This window comes from Aphelocoma coerulescens, chromosome 3, assembly GCF_041296385.1.
Source record: "Aphelocoma coerulescens isolate FSJ_1873_10779 chromosome 3, UR_Acoe_1.0, whole genome shotgun sequence".
Taxonomy (NCBI): Eukaryota; Metazoa; Chordata; class Aves; order Passeriformes; family Corvidae; genus Aphelocoma; species Aphelocoma coerulescens.
In genome coordinates, this window is record NC_091016.1 from 80,216,786 (window position 1) to 80,239,044 (window position 22,259).

The window sequence follows — 22,259 nt, forward strand, 5'->3', positions numbered from 1 at the left end:
AAAAAAATATACACATACACGTGTTCTACAATAATTTGGTTTCTTCCGGTCCCCATTACAACTTTGAGCTTTACAGCGCTGTATTTGCTACTTCTCTGTAATAAAGGCAGACCTGAACTAAGTAGCTTAACTACTACAAGTAACTGGGACACATTAAAACTCTTAAAGGGCTGCAGGAGATGGCTGACAAGGTTCCCCTGGTTAAATATTGGGGCACAGCATGCTTGTATGGAGAGAGAAGATGACATTGTGTCCCCAGCTCAGTGAGCATGAGCCTGACTTGTTCTGAGTCTTAAGCAGATCATGAAGTCCAGTCAGTTATCTCCAGCATTGGTGGGAAATAATTTATAAATTACTGAGCCTCATGCACGATTGAGAATTGCATCTTAAAGTGAGGCCTCAAGAGTGTTACAGCTCTGGCTGATTGCTGCTCATAAGGAAGGCTAACACACAAGTACGGGTCAGATTATTGTAATTATTCTGTATTAAGAAAAATTGCAATTTGGATTATTAAAAAACCTCTCTGCCCTTCCTTCCTCTTAGAACATAAGCAGGATCTCAACCTTACTTTGCTATTTAAAATCATTGTGCTTTTAGGTTTTTCTCTCCAACAGTCACAGTTGTATCAGTTTTCTTTCTTCTAAATCACCACTGAGAGCACCAAATTTATTTTTCAGATGTGTCTTGGGGAAACTCCTGTGAATATTTAAGATAGGTTACTTATTTTTGCAATTTCAGAATGGGTTTTGATCTTTTAATTGTTAAAATTGTTAAAATTGTGATCCACACAGTGTCATTTCCATACTTTGACAAAAAAAAAAAGGCAAAGGGGAAAGAAAAGCATCTAAATTTGCTTAACTAAATTAAACATTTTTCAGAGTATTCTGTATTTTGACTGAAATTTTTTAATATCTTGGATCCTTCACATGGAATTAAAAAACTTAGAGTATGCTTAGGCAACTTGGACACTTGAATAAACAGTAAAGAAGGAGAGCTAGCCCTTCTGGTTTTATATTTTGAGCAATTGACTTCTGTCAGGAAAGCACATGATTTTTGCTATCTTTGGGTATCTCTTGCACAAGCCACAGGTATTATGAGTTTAGTAATGATAGTGAAAAAATTCTGCATGATTTTTGTGAGTTCAAACAACACTCAGTTTTTGGGTTTTTTTTTAGAAGTCAGTTTCAAAAACTTAGGCTATCACATCCCTCTTTTCTCTGTTTGTTGGTTTAAAGTAAAAGTGGTCATTAGTTGTATCCATGCTAAATGAACTCAGGAACCTGTAGCTGTCCCGAGCAGAATAACTTGACCAGCATATGCACACAGCCAATTAGAGGGCATGTTTTGCTGTACAAATTAGTATTTATTTTTTTGCTTTTTGTCATGTTGTCTTTTCTCCTGCATCACTAGAGTCCGTGCTTTGCACATTGTTCAGTCTTTTCTTCAAAGCATCACAGTCCCTTCTCATCTTTCTATTCAGTTGATACAGTTACTTTAACATTCCTAATCAAATCTGGAAGCTTGTTTCTCTTTTCTCCTTTTTAATTTTGTAAAAGCAAAGATCACCAAAACTAGCTGTAGAACTTCTGAAAATTTTGATTGTTTTTCTTCTCTTAGTTTTTATTATGAACTTCAGTGTGCCACTTAGTTGAGATAAAAATATTGTTCCTTTAGTTAAACTCATAAATGTATGTATACAAAAGTTGTTAGCTGCATAGTCCACTTAAGAAAGTTTTACTTTGCTTGCTGCATTTTCAGTTAAAATAATGAAGGTAAATTTGAGAAATTGAGATCCGCACGTTTAACATGCCTCCTTAAAAGGCAAAAAGTCTTATTTCAATTTTGAGGCTGCTTAAGAATTTTGAATTGTTCTTTTGATGGATTTTACATTGAAATGGTACCCCTGATATTTTTCACTGATAAAAAAATACTTTTATTGTACCAGCAAGTTTAATGAGGTCTCTGACACAAATATAGAAGTGAAATGCTTTCTATTAATTTAATAAGATTTGAGACTGTCTTGTCAATAAGGTCACTATGTTCTGCAAAATTTTTTAGATTTTTTTTTCCTCCCTGCTTTGCTCAATCTTCTTATAGGAAGGGTTTTGATATCACAAAAAGATTAAGGTCTGTGTTTCTGAATATATTTTCTCAAATTAGTATCAGAGTGTTTCACCCTGTTTTTTTCCTGTACCATCACACCACATCCAGACAAATTATTGATCCATCATTGTGGTGTTTGAAAGTCTCTTCCAGAGATGAAAAAAATGTTTCAGCTGTTTTAGTGGTGTTTCTCAGATAACAAAAGGGAAAGTACTGATTTATGTCAGGAACAAATTTCATGAGTGCATTGAAAGAAACAGCAACTTTCTTGTCCCCCTCATTTGTATGTGGCAAAAATCTCAGACTTCTTAAAATCAAAAAGCTTTCGTCCATTTTACATCTACCTGGCATGCAGGATAAGCTGTGTAATTCTCAAACAACAAACTGAGATTCTCAATTTAATTGTTACCACTTGATAATATTGATTAAAAACTGTCTGCTAAAGTCGAGGCCTTAATGGTGCTTGGCATTATGCAGGCTTGTTAAAGGAGTGTAACAGAGGCATAACTAGTAGCAGAAATGAATAAGCTAGAAATAATTCTTGTTTTCTGGCCAAGGCTCTAGAAAAATGATAACCTAATACTAAATAAAGAAATAAATCCGGTATTTTGTAACTGATGACAATGCTGTGCAATTATTTTTTACTTTTCTAAATGCAATATTCAGGAAAGATAAATTAAGTCAAGTGAGAGAGGCTGTAGCAAAACTTTATTTTTTTTTTTACTGTAGCCCTGACCATTTGCTCTGCTGTCTGTTATAGAGGCCTTTCATCCAAACTGGCATAGGAGGTATGGCACAGTGTGGCACAGTATGCTGTGACATACTTTCTTGGTTTGTATATGAAGTATTGTGCACTACATCAACTCCAGGAGCTGAGTTTGTACCGTGCTGGAAGAGCATGAGTCAGGAGGGGGTAATCCAGCTGTTCACACTGCATGGCACTAAAGGCTTGACTTCCCATATGGTAGGAGAGAGAGAAGAAGAATGGGAAAGGTCACATGTGGTTACAAGGAGTTTCTCAGCAGTGCTCTCCTGCCATGCTGCTAATAAATAACAATAGCAGGGTGCCATCCAGTTGTGCCAGCCAGTTGTGGCCTTGCCCACGCCCCTGCTCACTGCCACAGGGAGTGCAGCCATCCTGTGCAGTGCTGGCTGCGGCTCTGCCGCCCCGTGGTGTAAGGGACGCTCATCCCGTGGCTTTGTTTACATGCCAGGGAATCATCATGAGGTGTGTCATGACTGTAGGCCACAGACTGTTCACTCTCTTGCTCCTGAAATGCAGCAAACAGTTAAAAACAGAGGGTTGTTGTTTGTGGGTGCTTATGACCCGAGTTGGTTTTGCATGAAGATTTGTCTTGTTTGTTTTGGAGCAACCACTGCTGTTAGTTCCTTTTGTTATGTATAATAAAAAACACAGCCTAGTCAGTGATTTAATGAAGATGGGGTTTTTCAGATGTGCTAGTAGTATTGCAAAAGCATCCAAAACCATTCAGATTTTAAAATTTTCTTATTTTTTGGAATTAATATCTGAATTATCAAGGTGTACATCTAGTACCAACAACCAGTTGCATCTTTGTTTGTAATCAGTGGGTATTTTCCCACTTCCTTGGGTTGAGAATCCAGCATAACTTTTGTTTCGTTAAAGCAAATAATCATCACATGTTTTAACATAAATACCGAGTTGATTGCTTGTGTATGCTAAGATGACAATTAACAATCACTATTTGCAGTAGTGGGATTTAAGGAAATTACGCTTTTTGGTAAAGAGTCTTCACAACTGCCATTGTTTAGATTTAAAAGCTAGTGGGTCTTGCTAAATTCATTGTGAAAGACATGGAAAGGCATTGGTGTCCCTTCTAAAATAGCAAAGAGTCTGTACAATCAATCAGTGTCTCAGGATGGCTTGTAATTTTTTGGCAAAGCGTATTGTAAGAGCTGTGTAACAGCAGTGCTCCCTGTAAGCAGGCCATCTTTCCTCTCCTGTTGGGGACAGCCCTCCCCACATTTGGTCTCACCCTATATATAGTGTGGGTTTCAGTTTGAAGTAAAAAGAAAATTTTTCTGTTTGTCAGATGAATAAAGCAAATAAATTCTACTCTACTAATGGAGGCTTCTGCAGGGCATTTGGGCTCTTTGAAGATGCATTTCTTTACCTTTTGTACAGAAACAGTTTCTCAGAAAATATTTGAAAAATACTGTCCCAGTTTCAGCTGGCATATCATGTTGCATATAGCCAAAAAAGATTTAAAAAAAAAAAAATTTAAATCCTATGATGTTGTGAAGTGACGTAAATAAATGATTGTCTGGTGATTTTTTGAGAAGGAAGAGCTCAACCCTATAGCCAGCCACAAGAATGGATGCTGAAACATTCCAAAGTACTTCTTTATAAAACAAAGGGAAAAATGGACAATATTGATCTACTACCTATGAAATATGTTGATACTTTTTTAAGGTAACATTTCAGCAGTCTAAAACACCAGTGATTATTGAGCATGCTGTTCCCACAAAACAGAAAACAAATTTAGAAAAGCCAGTGCAAAACACTGCAGGCGCTTAGAGTATTATTCAGTCACTCAGCACAGATCAATTTAGATTTTGGGGTTTGGGGTTTCTTTTTGTTTCAGCAAGTACTGTGCATTTCAGAAACACAGAATGTTTTAGCTCACTTCAGGATCACAAAGAATGCATGATATTCAAAGATTTCAGTATATAACAAATTATCTGGTTTAGGATCATCCTTCTAAAACAACATCAAAGAAATCTGAAGTTACTTTTGATATTTTGCCATTGAAGTAATTAACCCTAGGTTGGACTATGGAAAAAAAATCAGGAATTTCAGTGTTCTCTTTCTCCCATTGCATTTAAAGTCTATTACAGCCAAAATATTCACCACATATTCAATGAGTCTTCCTACCCCGCCCCACCCTGCCCCTGGTTTGTTGCTCCCTACAGGTAGTACTGTGTGAGAGGAATCTTCTTTCCTTTGGCTCATGAAGCAGAAATGTCTCAACAGAGAAGATTTGAAATCAGTTGACTTTGTACTTGAACACCTGCTTAGTTTTTGACCCCTTTAGTTCTTCAGTCTCCAAATCCAGCAGTTCCTAGCTTGCCTCTTTGACCTCTTGCTGCCCTCAGACCAGCTGTTCTGTCCAACAGCAATCCAGAGCAGTTGGTCTGAAAGGCAAATCCTTCATTTCTGTGGTACGGATGAGAAATCGTCTCTTTGCCTTTTTAAAACAAACGGACTGGGAAACATGGTACTTTGAACTCTATTCACAGAATCATACAGTAATTGAAGTTGGAAGGGACCTCTGGGTGATGTCTGGTGCAGCCTCTCGCTCAAAGCAGAGCCAGTGTGGGTTTGCTCAGTTATGTTTTTTGTATCTGCAAGGGCACAGATTGCAAAGCAGTGCAGATATGTTGTGGAGGAGATCACGTCTCATCTGAGCCTAAACTTGGCTGTGCTATTGCAAGACTATTCTTTAAGCTGAATTTAAATAACCAAAACCCAGTTGGTGGTTTTTTCAGAGTCTTGGCACTTCTAGAATGAAGTACAGCTTTAATGGCAATGGTCTGAACAAAAGCTTAAAAGTAAAAATGCAGTGTTCCAGCATATCTAGCAGTTCAACTGGAGAAAAGTATAGCTAAGCAATCTGTGTTTTGACTTGTATTCAGTTTTAATTACTGAATATCATTCTGAAGAAGATTGTGTGGATTAAATTGTTCCTGCAAGTGAAAATATGCACAAAATTAAATATGCCATATAAGTAGAGACTAAAAGAGCAGATTCTTATATTTAGAAGAAATTAATGAGGCAGCTTAAATAAAGTTTATAAAGGAAAAAATAAAAGCAGTTAATTTTGCTTTTCTGTTCATTTGCTGCAAAATTAGCTGCTCCTATCCAAATTTTAAAATAATACATCTATACTGGATACATTGATTTTTTTTTTCTTCTGCATCCTTAGTTTGTGAAGTTCATTACATAAAATTATTGAAGCTCAAAATTTGAGAGAGTGTCTGAAAATGTAACTGTAATACAACTTAAGACTTAAATTCGGGGGCTTTTCCATGCAGCAGGGCTACTGAAGCCTGGTTTCTTACAGGGTTATTTCCTCTATTTCTTTAATAATTATCCCACTACAAAAAGCCAAATTTGTACTTTTTTTTTTCCCTTGTACAACCCCAGCTGAAATAGAGGTAGCATGCATTCTGGTTAGTTCAGACTGGTTTGCCTCTGTGTGTGCTTATTTGAGTTGACCAGCTGCTTCTGCAAATGGAATATAAAACGTTTTTGAGGGCTATAAATTGTTCATTACATAGGATGATCTCTTGCTGAAAAGCTGGGGAAGGAGCTCGCCATATAAGCAGGTATTTTCCATTTTGGTGTTCCTTGAACTTTGCTGGGAAACATTCAACAGTGGATTAGGCTGATTTTTGTGTAGTGATTCCTCTGCCTATAGTTTGACACGAGCTTTGTGATTATATTGGCTTCAAAGCAGTGTGTGTGTCTGAGGGCTTACACAAGACAAGCGTGTAAATGGATTGTGTCCTTGTGTTAGGATTCTCCCTCTTCCCAGACTCTGCTCTTTCAACTAAGTCATGGTACATATATGTGAGCATATATATATGCCTAAGCTAAGCTCCTCTGGCTTTTGACCAATTTGAAGACTTTCTAGGATTTTCTTTCCTGTTTACATCCCAATATATACTGCCATGAATATTAGAAGCTATGCTAATCCTTTTTAATAAGCTTTAGCAAATCAGCAGAGTTTGCCTCAAGATGTGTGGGTTCTACTATCCCACAAGGTTGTGCCTCAAAGAAGGGGGAAGGGACACCTTTGCACGCTGCTAGAGCACCTCATCTCACCTATCCTCACCTTTGCTGCAGAGCCCTGGAAATATGGCTGATTCTCACTCATTAGAAGACATGTTGAATTAGCTATGTGATGCATTTATGCCTCAGGGCAAGTTCCTTTCCAGCACACAGTGCAGGAAGATTCCAGCTGAAGAGGAGAATAAAATTTTTATGAATTGGGACTTGAACACTCAAGTGCTGTAATATGCTTTCAGCTAATTTCATCTTTAAATACAGATAATGAATCCACTTTCAGATAAGAAGCATCGTTCATTCTGTATGAATGCAAGTAGTACAGAAAGTGGGTGACTTACAATTTGGTCATATCTAGGATTTTTATATATATATGTGTGTGTGTGTATATGATTTAAACTAGATAGGTAATGTGATACTGATGTATTTTCAAAATATTTTGGGCACTGAGCTGTTTATTGATGGAACACATGCCTTAGGAAACCCTCTATAGTTTGTTACTGTAGGTACCTGTATCCAAGAAAAGCCATTTTTTTAAAAAGCTGGTGCATTGCTGTAAGACAGTTGTGAAAGCCAGGTGGGGCGTGTTAAAGATCATGAAATGCTGTAATGCTCTTGGAAGAATCAAAACCCAAAGATCCACCGGACCATTGTTCCCAGGCTCTGGCATGAGGCATCAGGCTGTATTTTAGAGTAGAAAATGTGTTTCATGTCAGTCTCATGATGCTATTCAAGAAAAACTACTAATTAAAAATAAAAAAGCCCTTAATAAGAGCTATTTAGAGCTTCTGCTAAGTTCAGGTATGGGAAAAAGAACATGTTTTGTTTTGTCAATTTTGTTTGTATTATTTCATAGGAAATTTAACCCATCATTTACCCAAGTTTTTTAGGTGCCAAATCTTTCCAGCAACTTGCTGTGAAATGTCAGTTACTCCATGAAAGTATTTTCTTTCTCATGTGGTGTATCATCAAGCCTTTGTCAAATTCTGTAGCCTTACTGGTAAGATGGAGTTTGTGTGAGTTCAGTGTGATGATTTACCACATTTTACTGACAAAATTTGCTTTTGTCCACTGTGACCAATGTAATCACACGTCTATAAATAGAAACCCCTGTTACAAAATACAGTCACTCCACCTGTGTCATCCTGTGCTGATTTCCGAAAGCAGGGGATGGAATGGGTGTTCATAAAATGCAGGTTTTTACTGCAGGAAACCGGAGTGTGAGCGAATGGCTGGTTTGCCAGTTCTGCACAAAAGCTCTCAGGCAGTGGCTGAGGTATGAAATGCTCAGATACTTAAAAATACTAATATTTTTTTTTTTTTAGTTTAAGTGTGCCCTTTGGAGAGCCAGCATCTTTCAGGTGATGAAGTAACAGGTGGTGTAGTTTAAATTATGCACAGTTTCGCTGTAGTGGGGAGCTAAACAGAGCAGCTGAGAGGATTTAAGGGCTTTGTATGATGGCTTTGGCTTTGCCTTTACCTCGGGAAGAGGCGGTGGAAGCCCTGTGCTCCCAGAGATAACTGTGCACTGCTGAAACCCCCCCACACCGATGTGCCTGTGTTTTCCAACAGCTGCAGGAAGCGATCAAGGCTGGCAAAGGTGTGACATCTGCCATCGACCTCTGCCGCTGCCACGGAAACAGAGCACTGGCAGCCCTGGAGCGATTCCCTCCCTCGGAGGCCAGGGACGCCTTGGCCAACATTGTCTACGCCGTGACCAGGCTTCCCTGACCTGCTGCTCCGGGAGGAGCATCTCTCCCTCCACAGGTGGACACCAGCGCTGCCTCACACCTCTGATCACCTCATCCCATCCCGGCAGAGGAACGTGCGCTCGCTGCCGCCGCCAGCAGCAAAATTCGGGAGAGGAAAGAAAAAAGGTCACAGACGGTTTTCGCTTGTCGTGCCAGAAGCGCACTTGAGGCTGCACCGGTAGAAATAATTAATGAGTCCCGTTTCCGTGACCTCAGCAAATGGACAGGAAATAAGTCGGTATTGATTGGGCACCAGCGGGGACGGCGCCAGGGCGGAGGCCGGTGGTTTTCCTGCCAGAGGGAGGGATAGAGAGAGGGAGGGATGGAAGTGTGTGAAGATCCAGGTGTCACAAGAAACCCGCTCAAACCTGCCCAGAGAGAGTGAGCTGCCGAAGCCGAGAATTAACATACCCTTATCCAAGGGGAAGGGCAGTTCGGGGGATTAATGGGGGAAAATCCCTCTCTGTCTATGAGCAGTCATGTCTCCTCACACTGTTTTTATGCATTCAAATGTAAAATTACCCTGTGCCTAATGAGTTCTGTATTTGAGAAACTTGCTGAGAAAATGTGTCAAGCATGGTAAGTAGGAGTTTTAAAATATTTAATCAAATATTAATTTGGCTCTGTTAAGGGAACTGAGTGCCTAGAGTTTATACTGTGTCTATGTAAAATGTTGCTCTGGGACAAAGAATGAGGTTTTTCCAACACCTCTGGGGGAGGGAATATCCCTCCCTCAGATCCAGCAGTTTGTTTCAACAGAGTCTTACACTGAAGAGTTTCCTATGTTTGTGACACTTGTGTTAATTTAAGTCAAATAAATGTTAGTTTGTAAGGCTAGACATCAGCCCTTGGCAGAAAGGAAGCAGGAATGCTCCTCTGTGAGTAGTCACTGCACTGAATAAAATGCAGAAAATACCAGAGAAGTTTTGAACCTCAGCATGTTGGATTTTCAAGTCCAATTACAGACAGCTTATAAGGTGTATCAGAAGCCTGCAATTTGAGACCGTCTCTGTTTTGTTCATAGGAGATGATTTTTGTGGTTTGCACACGTGCAATCTGAGAACGCCGTTGACAAGAAGGCTGAGTTTACATAAATGATCTAGATTGAGACTCAGCTACCTTTCTTCCTTCTGTGGTGTAATTACAGCCCAATCTGGAGACAGCTAGCACAGCAAACAGATTTCATTACATCCCTCACTCAAACACTAAGTGGAGTTATTTCTGTTAAATTCTCTCCTCCCTCCTTTTCCCCCTGCACTCCCTCCCTGTTGCACAGCTTGTTTGTCATAGATCAGCGTGTTGCATTCCACCAAATGCAAAATATAAATAAAAACTCTATCCTCTAAAAATATACTGAAAATACATCCTGTGTAATGTACATAATATTCTGTGTACATTCTGCCCACATTATACCATGATATTTCATGTACAATAAGCAACCTTGAGTCACAGTCTTTGTTTAGGAGCAGAATCCAGAACTCAGGACTCAGCTTTGTTCTGGAGAATGGCTTCAACACCAGACCCCTTATTACTTGCACTTTCTCTCTTGCCTGCCCTGGCATTTTCTCTCTTCCCAAGACTCTGGCACTTCTCCCTGAGTTACTGTTGTTACTGAAACAGGGAGGCTGGAGACAGAAGAGAAACACTGAGAAGTGTGGTTTATTCCAGGCAGTTACCCATGAAGTTCCCTGAAGTTCTCCTAATAAAAAATGTGCTTGAATGAAATACCTAAACTCAACCAGAGTCATATTTCAGCTTTCTTTGGCTCTTGTTTTTACATACTACATAAAGTAAGAGCCATTCATCATCTTTTCTTTGTCTTACATCTGTGTTAATTGGTTCATAATGATTTAGGGCTGCAAAAAGCCCGGGTTGCTGGAGATATTCTGAGTCACTTCACCGCACCTGTGTGAAAAAAATACCAAACATAATGCAAAACTATGTACACCTCATTTATTTTTTCATGCAAGTGCAAGTTTTTATTTGTACTTGTTACCAATAAAAGGTAATCATCAAAGATTAATTACTTTTTTTGTATTTTTACCACTGTATGTTCTGATTGCTCCTAAATAATTCAACCTTAATTTAAAAAAAAAAACAAACAAACAATATGAGTTGTCGCTTATCAATATTATCAAGTAATCTTATATTTAAGGAATTTGCCTGTAATTCTTCAGAAATTTTTGTTGTCTTGTTTCCTCCAGGTAAACTGCAAGCAAAGTATTGTACCCATCTGTCAGACTCCGGGTGAATTAGTCAGTGCTGTGTTCTCCTACGCTGCTCACACCTCGTACAGCTTCTGAGCAATGTGTAACCTTCGGGCTGTTCTGATCTTACTTTTGTCCACTTGGTTCCTTGTCCCCACCTACCTGTAAAGCAGGTCAGGGAGAGGGACGCCTGTGGTCTGAGGAAGGCATTCACCCCATTTACTTCAGTCACCCAGCTACTCAACCAGACATTCCTGTTGGCTGCTCCTCTGAACTTATCACCAGTATAGATTTGCTGCACCATTCCACGGATGCACAAAATACAGGACAAGATCCCAGCTGCTTTTTAAACCAAATTAAAATTAAAAAGTTACCCTGATCTACTGCATCTTACTTCTGATGGAGTTAATTTTCTTCGTAGTATCCTATACAGTGCCATGTTTTGGCTATGTAACTAAAACAGCGTTGCTCACCCGCTGTGCTCAGCAGTACTTGCACAGTGCCAAAACTTCCTCCGCTCCTCACTCCAACACCCAGCGAGGGGTTGGTTGTGGGCAAGGGGCAGGAGAGGGCACAGCTGGGACAGCTGACCTCAGAGATAGTCTGTGCTGTATAAGATCATGCTCAGCAGTATGGGGGTGGGGAGTGGAGATGTTCCAGGGGCCTCTTGCTTGGGCACTGTCTGGGCATCAGTGGACTGGTATTGATTGCTTTTTCATTGCTTGTTTTTCATGGTTTTGTTTTCATTTTTTCCTCTTGTACCTATTAAACTGTCTTTAATTCAACCCACTAATTTTCTCACTGCTGCCCTTCTCTGCGGTAGAGTGTGGAGACACTTCTCCATCTGTTAATGGTTAGGGATTTTTAGAAGAATCTATTAAAATTGTGTCTTTTATTGGTGGCATCAATTTCAGTTTCCCACTGAAATTCCCAGTATTTTTGACCTTTAGGATTGTAGCCTCAAACTGTTCCAGGAACAGAAGTAGTTCAGTACAGAGCTCTTTCTGGTCTGAGAATCTCCTTGCCCCCACTCGTACTCACTGAGCTGAAGCACCAGGAAATTCCAAGTGGAAATAGGCTCTTAATCATAAGGCACTTAGTGGACTATCTTTATACCCTTCAGTTCCTCCTCACCTGTTTGTAAACACTCTTTGAATGATTTTGCACATTCAGTATTTTAGTTAAGGAGCGAGTCATGCAAATCCAAAAAACTCTTGTTTGCCTGCCTCTGGCCTCACACTGCCTCAGCTGGATAGAGAGGAGTGCTGCTCCCTGTTCCTCTGTGCTGGGCACAGAGGGTGGGATGTACCACATCAAACTTGGCTGGACATGTCTAACCCCAGATGTGCTTCATCTCAGCCCTGAAAATACCTCTGTGAGGGACTGTATCCACCCTTGGACTACACAGAACTAAAAGCCTACAGTACATCCCACTGTGGGGGGCAGTGAGTGAGCAGCTCTGAGGTGCTTAGCTGCCATCCAACACAATTCATTTTGGTACCCAGGGTGGGACATACAGGGCTCAAGATAATAAGATGTTTGACCAGAGTGTGCTAGAGAGAACCTCTTATACCTGTTTAGCTATTGCTGTTCATGATGTTGACTTACTCACCCTTGATGCAGGTTTATTTGTTCCCTTACCCACTTCCTGTCATGCTCAAGAGTTAATGTGATGATTCGAGAGCTTGTTGAAGGCTGGGTTTGTCTTCTGCAGTTTGCTGTGCTGTGTAGCACTTGGTTGTGTTTTGCCTTGGAGAGCTATGATGAAAGCACTGGCCCTGAGCCTAATCTGGTATTTGGGCTCTGCGTTGCTGCTGTCCCAGTACTTTGGGAACCATCTCGTGGAGATAATTAACAATTACACCTTTTCCTCTGAGAGGCAGTTTGTGGAGGAAACAATGGCACCTTCCCCTTCACCTCCTGCAGGGTTGAGTCTTTCCACCTTGTTACAATGACTTCAGTATTTTGAACACTCCTGGGTAGTCAGAATATTCACATCAGTGTGTCTCAAGAATCTGTATCCAGCTTTTCCTAGGATTGAGTATTTAGGAATATCACACGTGAATGTGCCCTGAGGCTGTGTGGTCATGGGTAGCAAGGTATATAGAGCAGTTTTTACCTCTGATGGTGTGGGACCTGACCCCCAAACAAGTGCAGGATCCTGAAAAAGTGACAGTGCATTTGAGAAAATGATGCCCTGGCTGTGCTAAAGGGACATAAATTCTCACATGGTGCTGGGCCTGGCCTAAGCCTAGCAAGAACTGTTCAGCACCCTTAGAGGGCAGAGATGGTCTCTGGGTCTGGAGACACACAAAAAGCACCACGGCTAAGCCAGAGACCAACCTCTCAACTCTTTACCCCTATAGTCAAGAAGAAACCATGGAGGCAGAAGTCAATTCCCTCAGTCAGGGAGAAAGCTTCTCCCAAGAGGGAGCAGGAGGAGGAAGTGGAGAGACAGCCTGCTGTGCAGCAGAACAGTCACAAGAACAGGAGGGGAAAGAGAAATCATGAACAAGCCAGAAATCATCAACTCCTTATCCCTGAGGAAGCTGCAAGATACACACAAAGATTACAGCCTCAGCCTGGTGAGCTAATTATCAGCTGGCTGCTGCAGTGCTGTGGTACTGGAGCCAACAGCCAGGAATTAGAGAGCAAGGAAGCCCAGCAGCTGGGATCCCTCACAAGGGACTGGGGCATCAACAAAAGGACTGGAAAAGGATCAAAAATCAGCAGCCTCTGGAGGCAGCTTGTATTGAATGTGAAGGAGAAGTATCCCCTTGAGAAAGATCTTGTAAACTATTAAGGCAAGAGTGGACAACTACTGAGAGTAGTATCCAGTGTCTGAGGGAATTAGTGGTAGAGGTGATCTACAGCAGCCTGGATAACAACCAGGCATCTAAAGACCCGGATGAAATCCAGTGCCTGTGGTCCATGCAGTGAAAGTTTGTATGGAGCACAGTCATTGTATGCCAGCACCTGGTGCTGGTGACTTGGCCAACCATCAAGGCCCCAGCTTTGGGTAGATTGGCCAGTCTGCTCCATCAGTTCAAAGAGAATCTCTCTCCCACCCACCCCTGCAGGCCCGTGTCAGCTGGGGAGAGACTGTCCCAACAGTTCCAGCTATTCAAAGACAGTGTGTCTTCCTCCTTCTCCCTACCAGCCACCATCTAGGCTGGCAAGGGAGCTGTGCTCTGCTCAGGGGGAGGGTGCCATGTGCACATTTGTGTGCCACCCTGTGGTTCTGTCTGTATTACCATGAGGAGAGCATGGGGCAGTGGGATGCCTTGAATGTGGAAGCTGGGGTATGTGAATTGTGAGGAATTTGGTGGCCAAAAAAGGCCCATACAGGAGAATTACCACTCTGGTTGCTATTGAGCAGTTCCCCAGAGAGTGCAGAAGGACAGATACTGCCTTTGACCCCGGTGAAGAACTTCTGGTTTGCAGAAAAAGGATCAGGTAATGAATACACCTTCCAGGAATTGAGGGGCCCTGCCTCTGGCCAGGTGGAGGAAAGGGATTACCAGGTTTATTGGACTGCATGGATTTGATGGCCTGGCACACCTGATCAGCTGGCTGTGCTTCTCTTAATGTAACCCTCCATGTGCCTTGCCTTACTGGCGATAAAGAGTGCACACGTAGCCTATATTTGACTTAGTGTTGAGCTTGACAGAAGTTGCTAAAAGATTGAAAAGCTCTTGTCGGTTTAATGGAAACATTAAGGAAGTGTTCTCTGGAGCTGCTGGGGAGTGCTTCTTGCCCCAAGCGGTGCTAAAGAAGCCAGACCAGTGTTCTCAGGGGTACATCTGCTGGTGGGATCTCCCCTTGGCTTTTTCTTCTGAGCAGTATTTGAATTTTCATCAGCACAAAAGGCTAACTCAGGCAACTGTGCCATGCTGCAGATTTGTCAAGGAAGTGGCTTCTGGGTCAGAGCACTGGCTGTTGCTACTCTCGTCAGCTACTACAATCTCACAGAAGAGTGAGGCATCAAACTTTTTTTATTCTTTGTAGTCTTCAAAGTCTTTTACCTGCACGGTGTCTTATGAAAAATAAAGAGGTAAAGCTTTTCAGTCTCTCAAAGCAGTTCAAAGGAAAGAATATTTCCAGTTCTGGAAGTCATCTGTTCTGACGGTCTTTGAATTAAACTATCCTTTTTTTTTTCACCTTTCAGAAGCCAATCCCTAAAATGCATTAATTATTTACATAATTAGCATTCACGTGTTTCTCTTTTAGGCTAAGCCTGTTCTCTAAAGCTAAGAGAAAGTGGCTATTAAGCTAAAATTCTTACAGCAAATGCCTTTAAAATAAACAAAAAGATAAAGTACAGAGCTTGCTGTGAGTTGTGAAGGGGAGAAGAGGGTGACAAACAAATTGGCATCGATACACCGAAGCGTCGTGCAGTCACCTTTGTCCACCCCTTCATGCACTTGCATTTGTGCGTGACTCTGCCCGCAGCTCCCGGCGTTGCTGCCGTATTCCCAGCCCCTGACAACAGCCGGAGAATGCTCGGGCTCCCCCCTGTGTAGGAGATCCCTTCTCTGCAGTTCGTGAAGTTCACTTTAATTCATGCCTATTTGCAAAATGCTTTTGTCAGTGTGCATCTCTTGAGGAAAAGCAACCTTTTCCTCCAAAACAGAAAGAGCAACAAGACAGTTTACCTACTACACTGGAAAGCAGCATTCTACCGACTTCACATGGTGAAATTGCAAGTCTGTCTGCAGGAGAAAGAGGGATCATATCATACAAGAACATTCCTCTTGGCTAATGGTGACAGGCAGGTGTCCCACTCTTAACTAGAACAGTAGTTCTCAGATTTATCTGTTTTTTAAGATATTTCTATATAAAATTCCATTTGAGGCATATTTGGATATATTGTGTAGGAGAATTACAATTTTGCAGCAACATTATAAAAAGTCTTACTTTGAAATTTCCTTCTTTACCCTACTCCACTTCGTCTTCTTCCCTTTACCCCTTGCCCCAAATATCAAAGACTGAAAATACTCTGGTTTATTATTAGAGCAATGCTCATCATTTTTTGTTTTAAAATTGTACACAGAAGTATTTTACTTGCAACAAAAACAATATCTTAAAACTAGACTTTTTTATGCCTTCAATGACTACAGCAAATGACTGGCCTCGATTGCAAGGTTCAAATTTTAGCAGTTATTAAATGCCAAATTATAAAAATTAAATGTTAAGCAGAAGCCATTAGAAAAATCTAAAATAAGTTTCAATAGATTAGATTAATTTTTTTCCCCCCAGAAAAGAATATGAACATGTATTTTAAAAAGCTTTACTCTCTGCAGAGGAGCATGATGGTTTTTCTATGTGACCAGCTTATCCGAAACACAGCGTGGTTAGGAAATGAGGCATTTTTCCCTCTTGGCTAGTTTTGATGAAAGCTCTCCAAGTTGCACATTGTGTCTGAACATTTCTTCATTCATAGCATGTGCCCATCGAAAACTGTTTTCTGTTTGCAGCATTTCAGCTGTACTATTTATAAGCTCGTTGAACAATGCTACTAGAGGCTGTAAAAGGTGTGTATTTCATATGCAAATCACTAGCAATAATTTTCTACAATTACACTTAGTTGCTTGCATCATTATTTTCATAAAAAATGGGTTTAGCAGGAGAACATTACAGAAAAAATGTCTGTATTAGTAAGATTTATTTTTAATCAAACAATTTTATTTATATCCAAAGTATAAAAACTGTGAATGTCCCTACGTCCGCTCACATGCTGTAAGACCACAAGCAATATACACGGCTTTTAGATGTAATATGCTAAGACATCTTTGCAGAAAAATAAACAGGGTTTAAACATCTAGTATTTCTTACAGATGACTGCTGCTGCTAAAAGTGATCACATTACTAACGATTAGAAGTATTTCCTACATAAACTTTTATGAAAAGTAATTGCTTTCAATCACATTCTATTGTAGTAATAACCACTAAGTAGGTGGGTTTTTTTCTTCTTCTAAACCCAGGTCCCCACAACTACAGTTTTTAGTAAAAATTCGGTCCAGATTGAATTTTCACCAATTTCAAAGGGAAATTCCTGTTGGATAAAATGCATTGACCTTTTAAATTCATGATTGTTCTCAAAGTCTCTACTGTAGGGTATGACTAGGTTATACTAGATGGGTTATAACTAGATGAAGGCATCGAGTAGCCATGAGGCAGAGATTCATGTTAGGACAAACTCAGAAGGGAAGATTCCCATCCATCCAAAGAGCAAGGTTCAGGAGTAGCTTCCTGGCAGTAGTGAGTGCAAAGACTGAGAAGGGAGGATCCCTAGCTGCTTCTAAGACACTGACTTTTTTTTATGAAAAGGACTGTTTAACACATGGCCATGACAGAAGCAGTTGGAACTCAAAAAACCTCAAAAAGCTGTTTCAGTTTCAGGACCTGAAACAAAGAGGATTCCTACAATCTGAATATTGCTACTTTGATGAAAAAAGTAAGTTTACAGACAAAAAAAAAAAAAAAAAAAAAAAAAAAAAAAAAAAAAAAGAGCTAAATCATCCAGTTGAGTTCTCAAAGAAAGCTAGTTTTCTACATTGCTTCACAATTTTTTTCTAACATTGTTGCAAACATTTGAACTTACATATTTTAGTGCGGTATGAGTCTATGCAACTGGTCCAAAATATTCTTTCTCCATACAATGGGCAAGCTATGGAGCTGAGCGTTAAGCACACAAAGGAGAGTGCTGTTTGCTCGTGATTGGGAGATGTGGACGTCTTTGAGAGAACGGACTTTCCAGGCTGTATTTACCTCTTCTGGATGTAAAACAGAACTTGGCAAACAGACCTTTATGGGATAAATGTTTGATTGTTCAGAGTTAGTTAGGGTGTCGATAATAGGATGACTGTGCATTAAGTGAGCATTACTTCTTTTTAAATGCAAAGCTGGGAAATAGCGCACAATGGCGCAGTTCTTGGCTGAATTAACATAGAGTAAAGGGAACTGCGATTTCATTGCCAAGAGATTAAAAAAGGCTTATGCTTCCAAGACTGAAGTTGCTCAGATTTGTCAGTTTTTAAACAGTTATGGATGCAACTGATGTCTAAGTAAACTGCTGCAGCACAGAAGGAGAATTTAGGTTGCTCACTGGGTTGAGTTACTCTATTCTTGAAGCTCCTTTACATTTCTGCTGTACTCTTCCACTGCGGCTTCGATATGATTTTTATTTTAAGCTTTTATATAAAATTCTTCTTCCTTTGGTGCTCAAGTGTTACATATCTGCTGTCTTGCCAGTACACTCTGGTGCTACTTCAGGCTAGAAAAGGGTTTTCTTATAATGAGTGTTCATTTTTTTGAAACTTTTTCTCTGTGAGATAAACTCTAAGATTTCCAACCCACATGCACTTGGAGATGAACTGACTTGTTTTTAAAATCCAAAGATGCCATTTATATTCTCTATTTTGATATCCTTGATTCAGCAAGCAACACAATTATGATGCTCCTTGCCCATCTCTGTGAAGTCTAGCTAAACAGCAAATTTTGAAGTTTCCAGTGGCATCTATCATTGTATCTAAGAACAAGAAGCAGTGTTGCTGTAAAATTTTAAAAAATGCATAATATCATGTAACAATTCTGTTTCTTGAGGAAAAAAAAGGCAATTATATTAACTGGCACTCTCAACTAGTGTAGTATTTTGCTGGCAGAACCCTCCAACACTGCTTGCAGCCACAAGAAGTTTAAAAATATAAATAAAGTTCAGGTGTCTGCCACTGTTCATTTCTGCCTGGGTCACAGCAATGTATGGATATTGCCCGCAGCATGTTACTTGTTCAGTATTGTCGCCTGTGGGCCAGCAGAAGTTCCAGATATTCCTGTGCAATGTGTTCATACATGTCCACGTCCTTTCAGTCTGACTGGCAGTGAAGAGCACGAAGTTATGCAAAGTTTGTTATCAAGTTGCCTTATTTGCCATTAAACATGTTAGTTTTATAAACGTGCATTTATAAACGTGCATTTTATAAAATGTGCAGAACACATTTTACTGGAAATCAGATTAGTTAATTGGACCGATTTTTTAATGGTGCCTTTCAGACCCTTTTAATTCAAGGCAGAGGATTTTGGAACCTGCATTCTTTCTTTTTTTTTCCCCCCCCCCCAAAATATATTCAGTCTCTTTGAAGTTTATTTATATCAAATACACACCTAAATAATTTAAGGTGAATTCCAAGCTGCCTAATTTAAGTATCTGCCCGATCTGGGTGAGTCAGTGCCTGATTCCTGCCACCGCTGGAGTTCTGAGACCAGCCGGGCACCCATGGGGCCGGGCCAGCCTCCCTGACGTCCCTCTAGAGGGCAATCCTGCCCGTTCCATCCAGCCCAGCTGAGCCCGAGCCAGCCCGGAGGAACCCGCAGTAAATGTGAGACTCCATCCACTTGGCTGTCCCCAGTGACAAGCACCCTTCCAGCAAAGGCTGGAACCACACTCAGGTTAAGAAATTGCACTGTATTCCAGAAAACAGCCACTTGGCTCTGGGCTGCCTTGCAAGAGGGGGCACTTCCCCTGCCTGCTGCACGCACACTGTGGCCAGCAACACGGGAATCACTGACAGTCAGCCCAAGAGCAGCAGAAAAAAAAGGTTACTGGTGTGGGCTTGTCTTTTTGCACAGGGGGCTTGTTTTCCGATTAGAGTCTTAACATAAAATGTATACAAGTTTCAAGAAACTGGCTCCACACCCCACTGTTTCTCATCTCCTTTCCTTCCAGACTCCATGACTCTTGCGTCTGGCTGCAAGGTGGCCTAGTTTCAAGATGTGGTGAAGTGAAAGACGATGTACTGGTACCATAGCAATACCTTTTGCAGAATGAAACTGCCAAAATTAGTTCCTGCTGAAAGTGCTTTTGACATCTCATGCCACATCTCTGCCTACTGAGTGCTGTAGGCTATTGCAAAGATCTACAAGAAAGCCTTGCTGAATGTTTCGAGTTGGATTCTTGCTTATCCTAAATGTTTGTACTGCAGGAAGCAAAAAGGCTTCTAAATTTAGGATCATTCTTCTGCTCCTTGTCGTCGTACCAAGCACCAGCACACTGAGCTGTTCTGAATCCCAGCTCAGGGACGACCACTGGCAGCTCCTCCATCTCCCTGCCAGCCACCGTGGTTCCTCTCCCCTGCCCAGGGGAATCTCCAGCCGACTAGATCCTTTGAACTAACAGAGAAGGCATCCTCTGCGGAGGGCTGGCACCTTGGAGTATCTACAAGTGAAGGTCTAAGGAGCTGCCACAGTCCACTCTTCGAGGATTCCATACAAGTGCAAACAGTGCTTTCAGCTTCCCTGGGGTTCTGAGCACATCGGTGTTGGTGGCATGACTGAAGTCTCACTGCAGTTTGGTCAAGTCAGTAATGGCCCATTGTATTCGAGAGCAATGGTGATCTTTTTACTGAAGAGTTTTCTTGCTAGAGCACCACTACTCCCCTCCCCGGTGACCTGGAATTTTTCAGAGATTGCCGCAGTGTCACAGAGTGGCTTTTGAGCCAAAGGCACAAAGTGGGGGAAAGATGAACATTTGAATAAATGACGTGTATAGCACAAGTTCAAATGGTGAAAACAAATGTGACTTGTCTGGCTGGGAAGCCAATCTAAGCTTGCTACCTGCATTGCCTGGAGACAACTTGGCTCGCTCCCTTTCCATTGGATACTGTTATTGCAACAATATGCTCGTGCTACTTTATGCTTAGCTGAGGCCCTTCAGGTCTCCTCCTGGGCTTGAGTCCCTAGTAGCTACAATGCCTCAGGCCAGCACTATAGAGCAGAAATGAGGTGGAGTTCAAACTGGCAAGTATTTTCTCAAGGGCTCTGAAATTGAGTTTGGGATTCCACTGACTTGCTCTTGCCTTGTGGTTGCCTTTCCTCAGTCCCACTAAGTAAAGCATTCAAGTAAAATCCAACTGAGATCTAGCACTACTTAGCAGCTGGGCCAGGTGTTAAAACACGGTACTCTTTAAGAAAAGCCTCAATTATCCTTGCAATAAAGGGAGGGGACAAATCATACTGTAAACTTCCGTGCTCATAGTGCTAACAGGCTCAGAAAAGTTAGCGGGAAGTGCTCTTTATCTCCAAAGAGAGAATGATGCGCTAACTGCAGAACACTTGTCTTGTAAATAAAATGTATCCTTCGTTGGAGTGATTCATCCGAGGAGTTACAATGCTGGTAGTTCCCGCTTTAAAGGGCTCCTTTGAACAGCTGTCTATCAACAGCAATAATAAAAGGAGCAGTCAAAGTTAAAATCAACAAACTATTATCTGTTAAAATTATTCATGGACTGTGACACTGTAAACACACCAAAAGTCCCAAATGCCAAATTTAGAAGAGCGACATAAGTGGAAGAACAAAATTTTAGAGAACTGCTTCTAAAGAAAGTGCCAAAAAATCTGAAATGGTGAGGATTTTTTATTTTAAGAGGCACTCTGTATTGTTCAGTTCTGAGGAAACAGCATGTGATTAGGAAAGTGCTGAGCTATTTATGGGGCAGAATATTTATCTGATATTTTTCCCGGTTATTTCTCAGTTGACTTACATGTATTTGTATTGCTTTTTAATTAAAAAAAAAAGTTTGAGATAACAAACGAAAGGTTTATTAATCTGTTACATTCACAGCACTGCTCGAGTTCTACCTTCACATTTACTTGCCACTTGCCTGGTGTGTATTTGCCGTGTAACTTCTATCGGATACATCCTTCACACTGCACAGAATCCGTCATCATGGCAGTATCAGCCCTCACCTACTTATTTTATAATAAACACCTTTTATAAACATCTTTAGGCTGAACTTCTTTTACTCTGGGGAAAAAAAAAAAAGTAGAACAACTACAATATAATTAGAGCACTTGGCTGTGTACTTTTATGAACAGCAAAATTAATCTATTTATTAGGAACCGCAGCACTGGCCGAGTTTATTGTGTAAGTAAAATATTTCACGCAAAGTTGCCAAGTTCCAAAGGTATGTTACATACAGCCAAAAAATATAACTGCCATAACTGGCCATAGGTTACAAAACCAGATTTCGCTCGCCCACATTTTTTAAATTTTTTTAATCTTTGGGAAACAGTTTGGTTTTCTACAAGCTGTTAGTCGAAAGGGCACGTATGATTTGGCAGACTAATGTAATGTCTTATATGCTCCTGTCAATTTCAGGGAAGATAAAATCTACAAGGATACTTAATTAAAAAAGAATGCAATGTCTGTTTTATAAATCACTGCTGCCATCTGCCCCCCAAACACGGAGCATGGAAGCGGTCTCGTGTTTAACCAGCGTGGGAAAAAGACTGGATGTGAATTAAACCAACTTACTGAAATAACTTTTTTTTTTTTTTTTAAGTACAGGCTAACGCGGCACCAAACATCGGCGT

At 40.8% G+C, this 22,259-nt stretch overlaps 1 protein-coding gene across 3 annotated transcripts in view; it reads left to right on the top strand.

The window, feature by feature from the left end:
* PDSS2 (decaprenyl diphosphate synthase subunit 2) overlaps positions 1–11,678 on the top strand; it is a 119,068-nt gene extending 107,390 nt beyond the window's left edge. For 2 of the 3 annotated variants that reach the window (XM_069011032.1, XM_069011034.1), the window contains one exon: positions 8,504–11,678. In XM_069011032.1, the coding sequence (XP_068867133.1) occupies positions 8,504–8,662 (159 nt within the window). In that variant the 3' untranslated portion in view covers positions 8,663–11,678. The remainder of the gene's footprint in view (positions 1–8,503) is intronic. The other variant, XR_011149956.1, reaches the window with a different exon arrangement.
* The last annotated feature ends 10,581 nt before the right edge of the window (positions 11,679–22,259 follow it).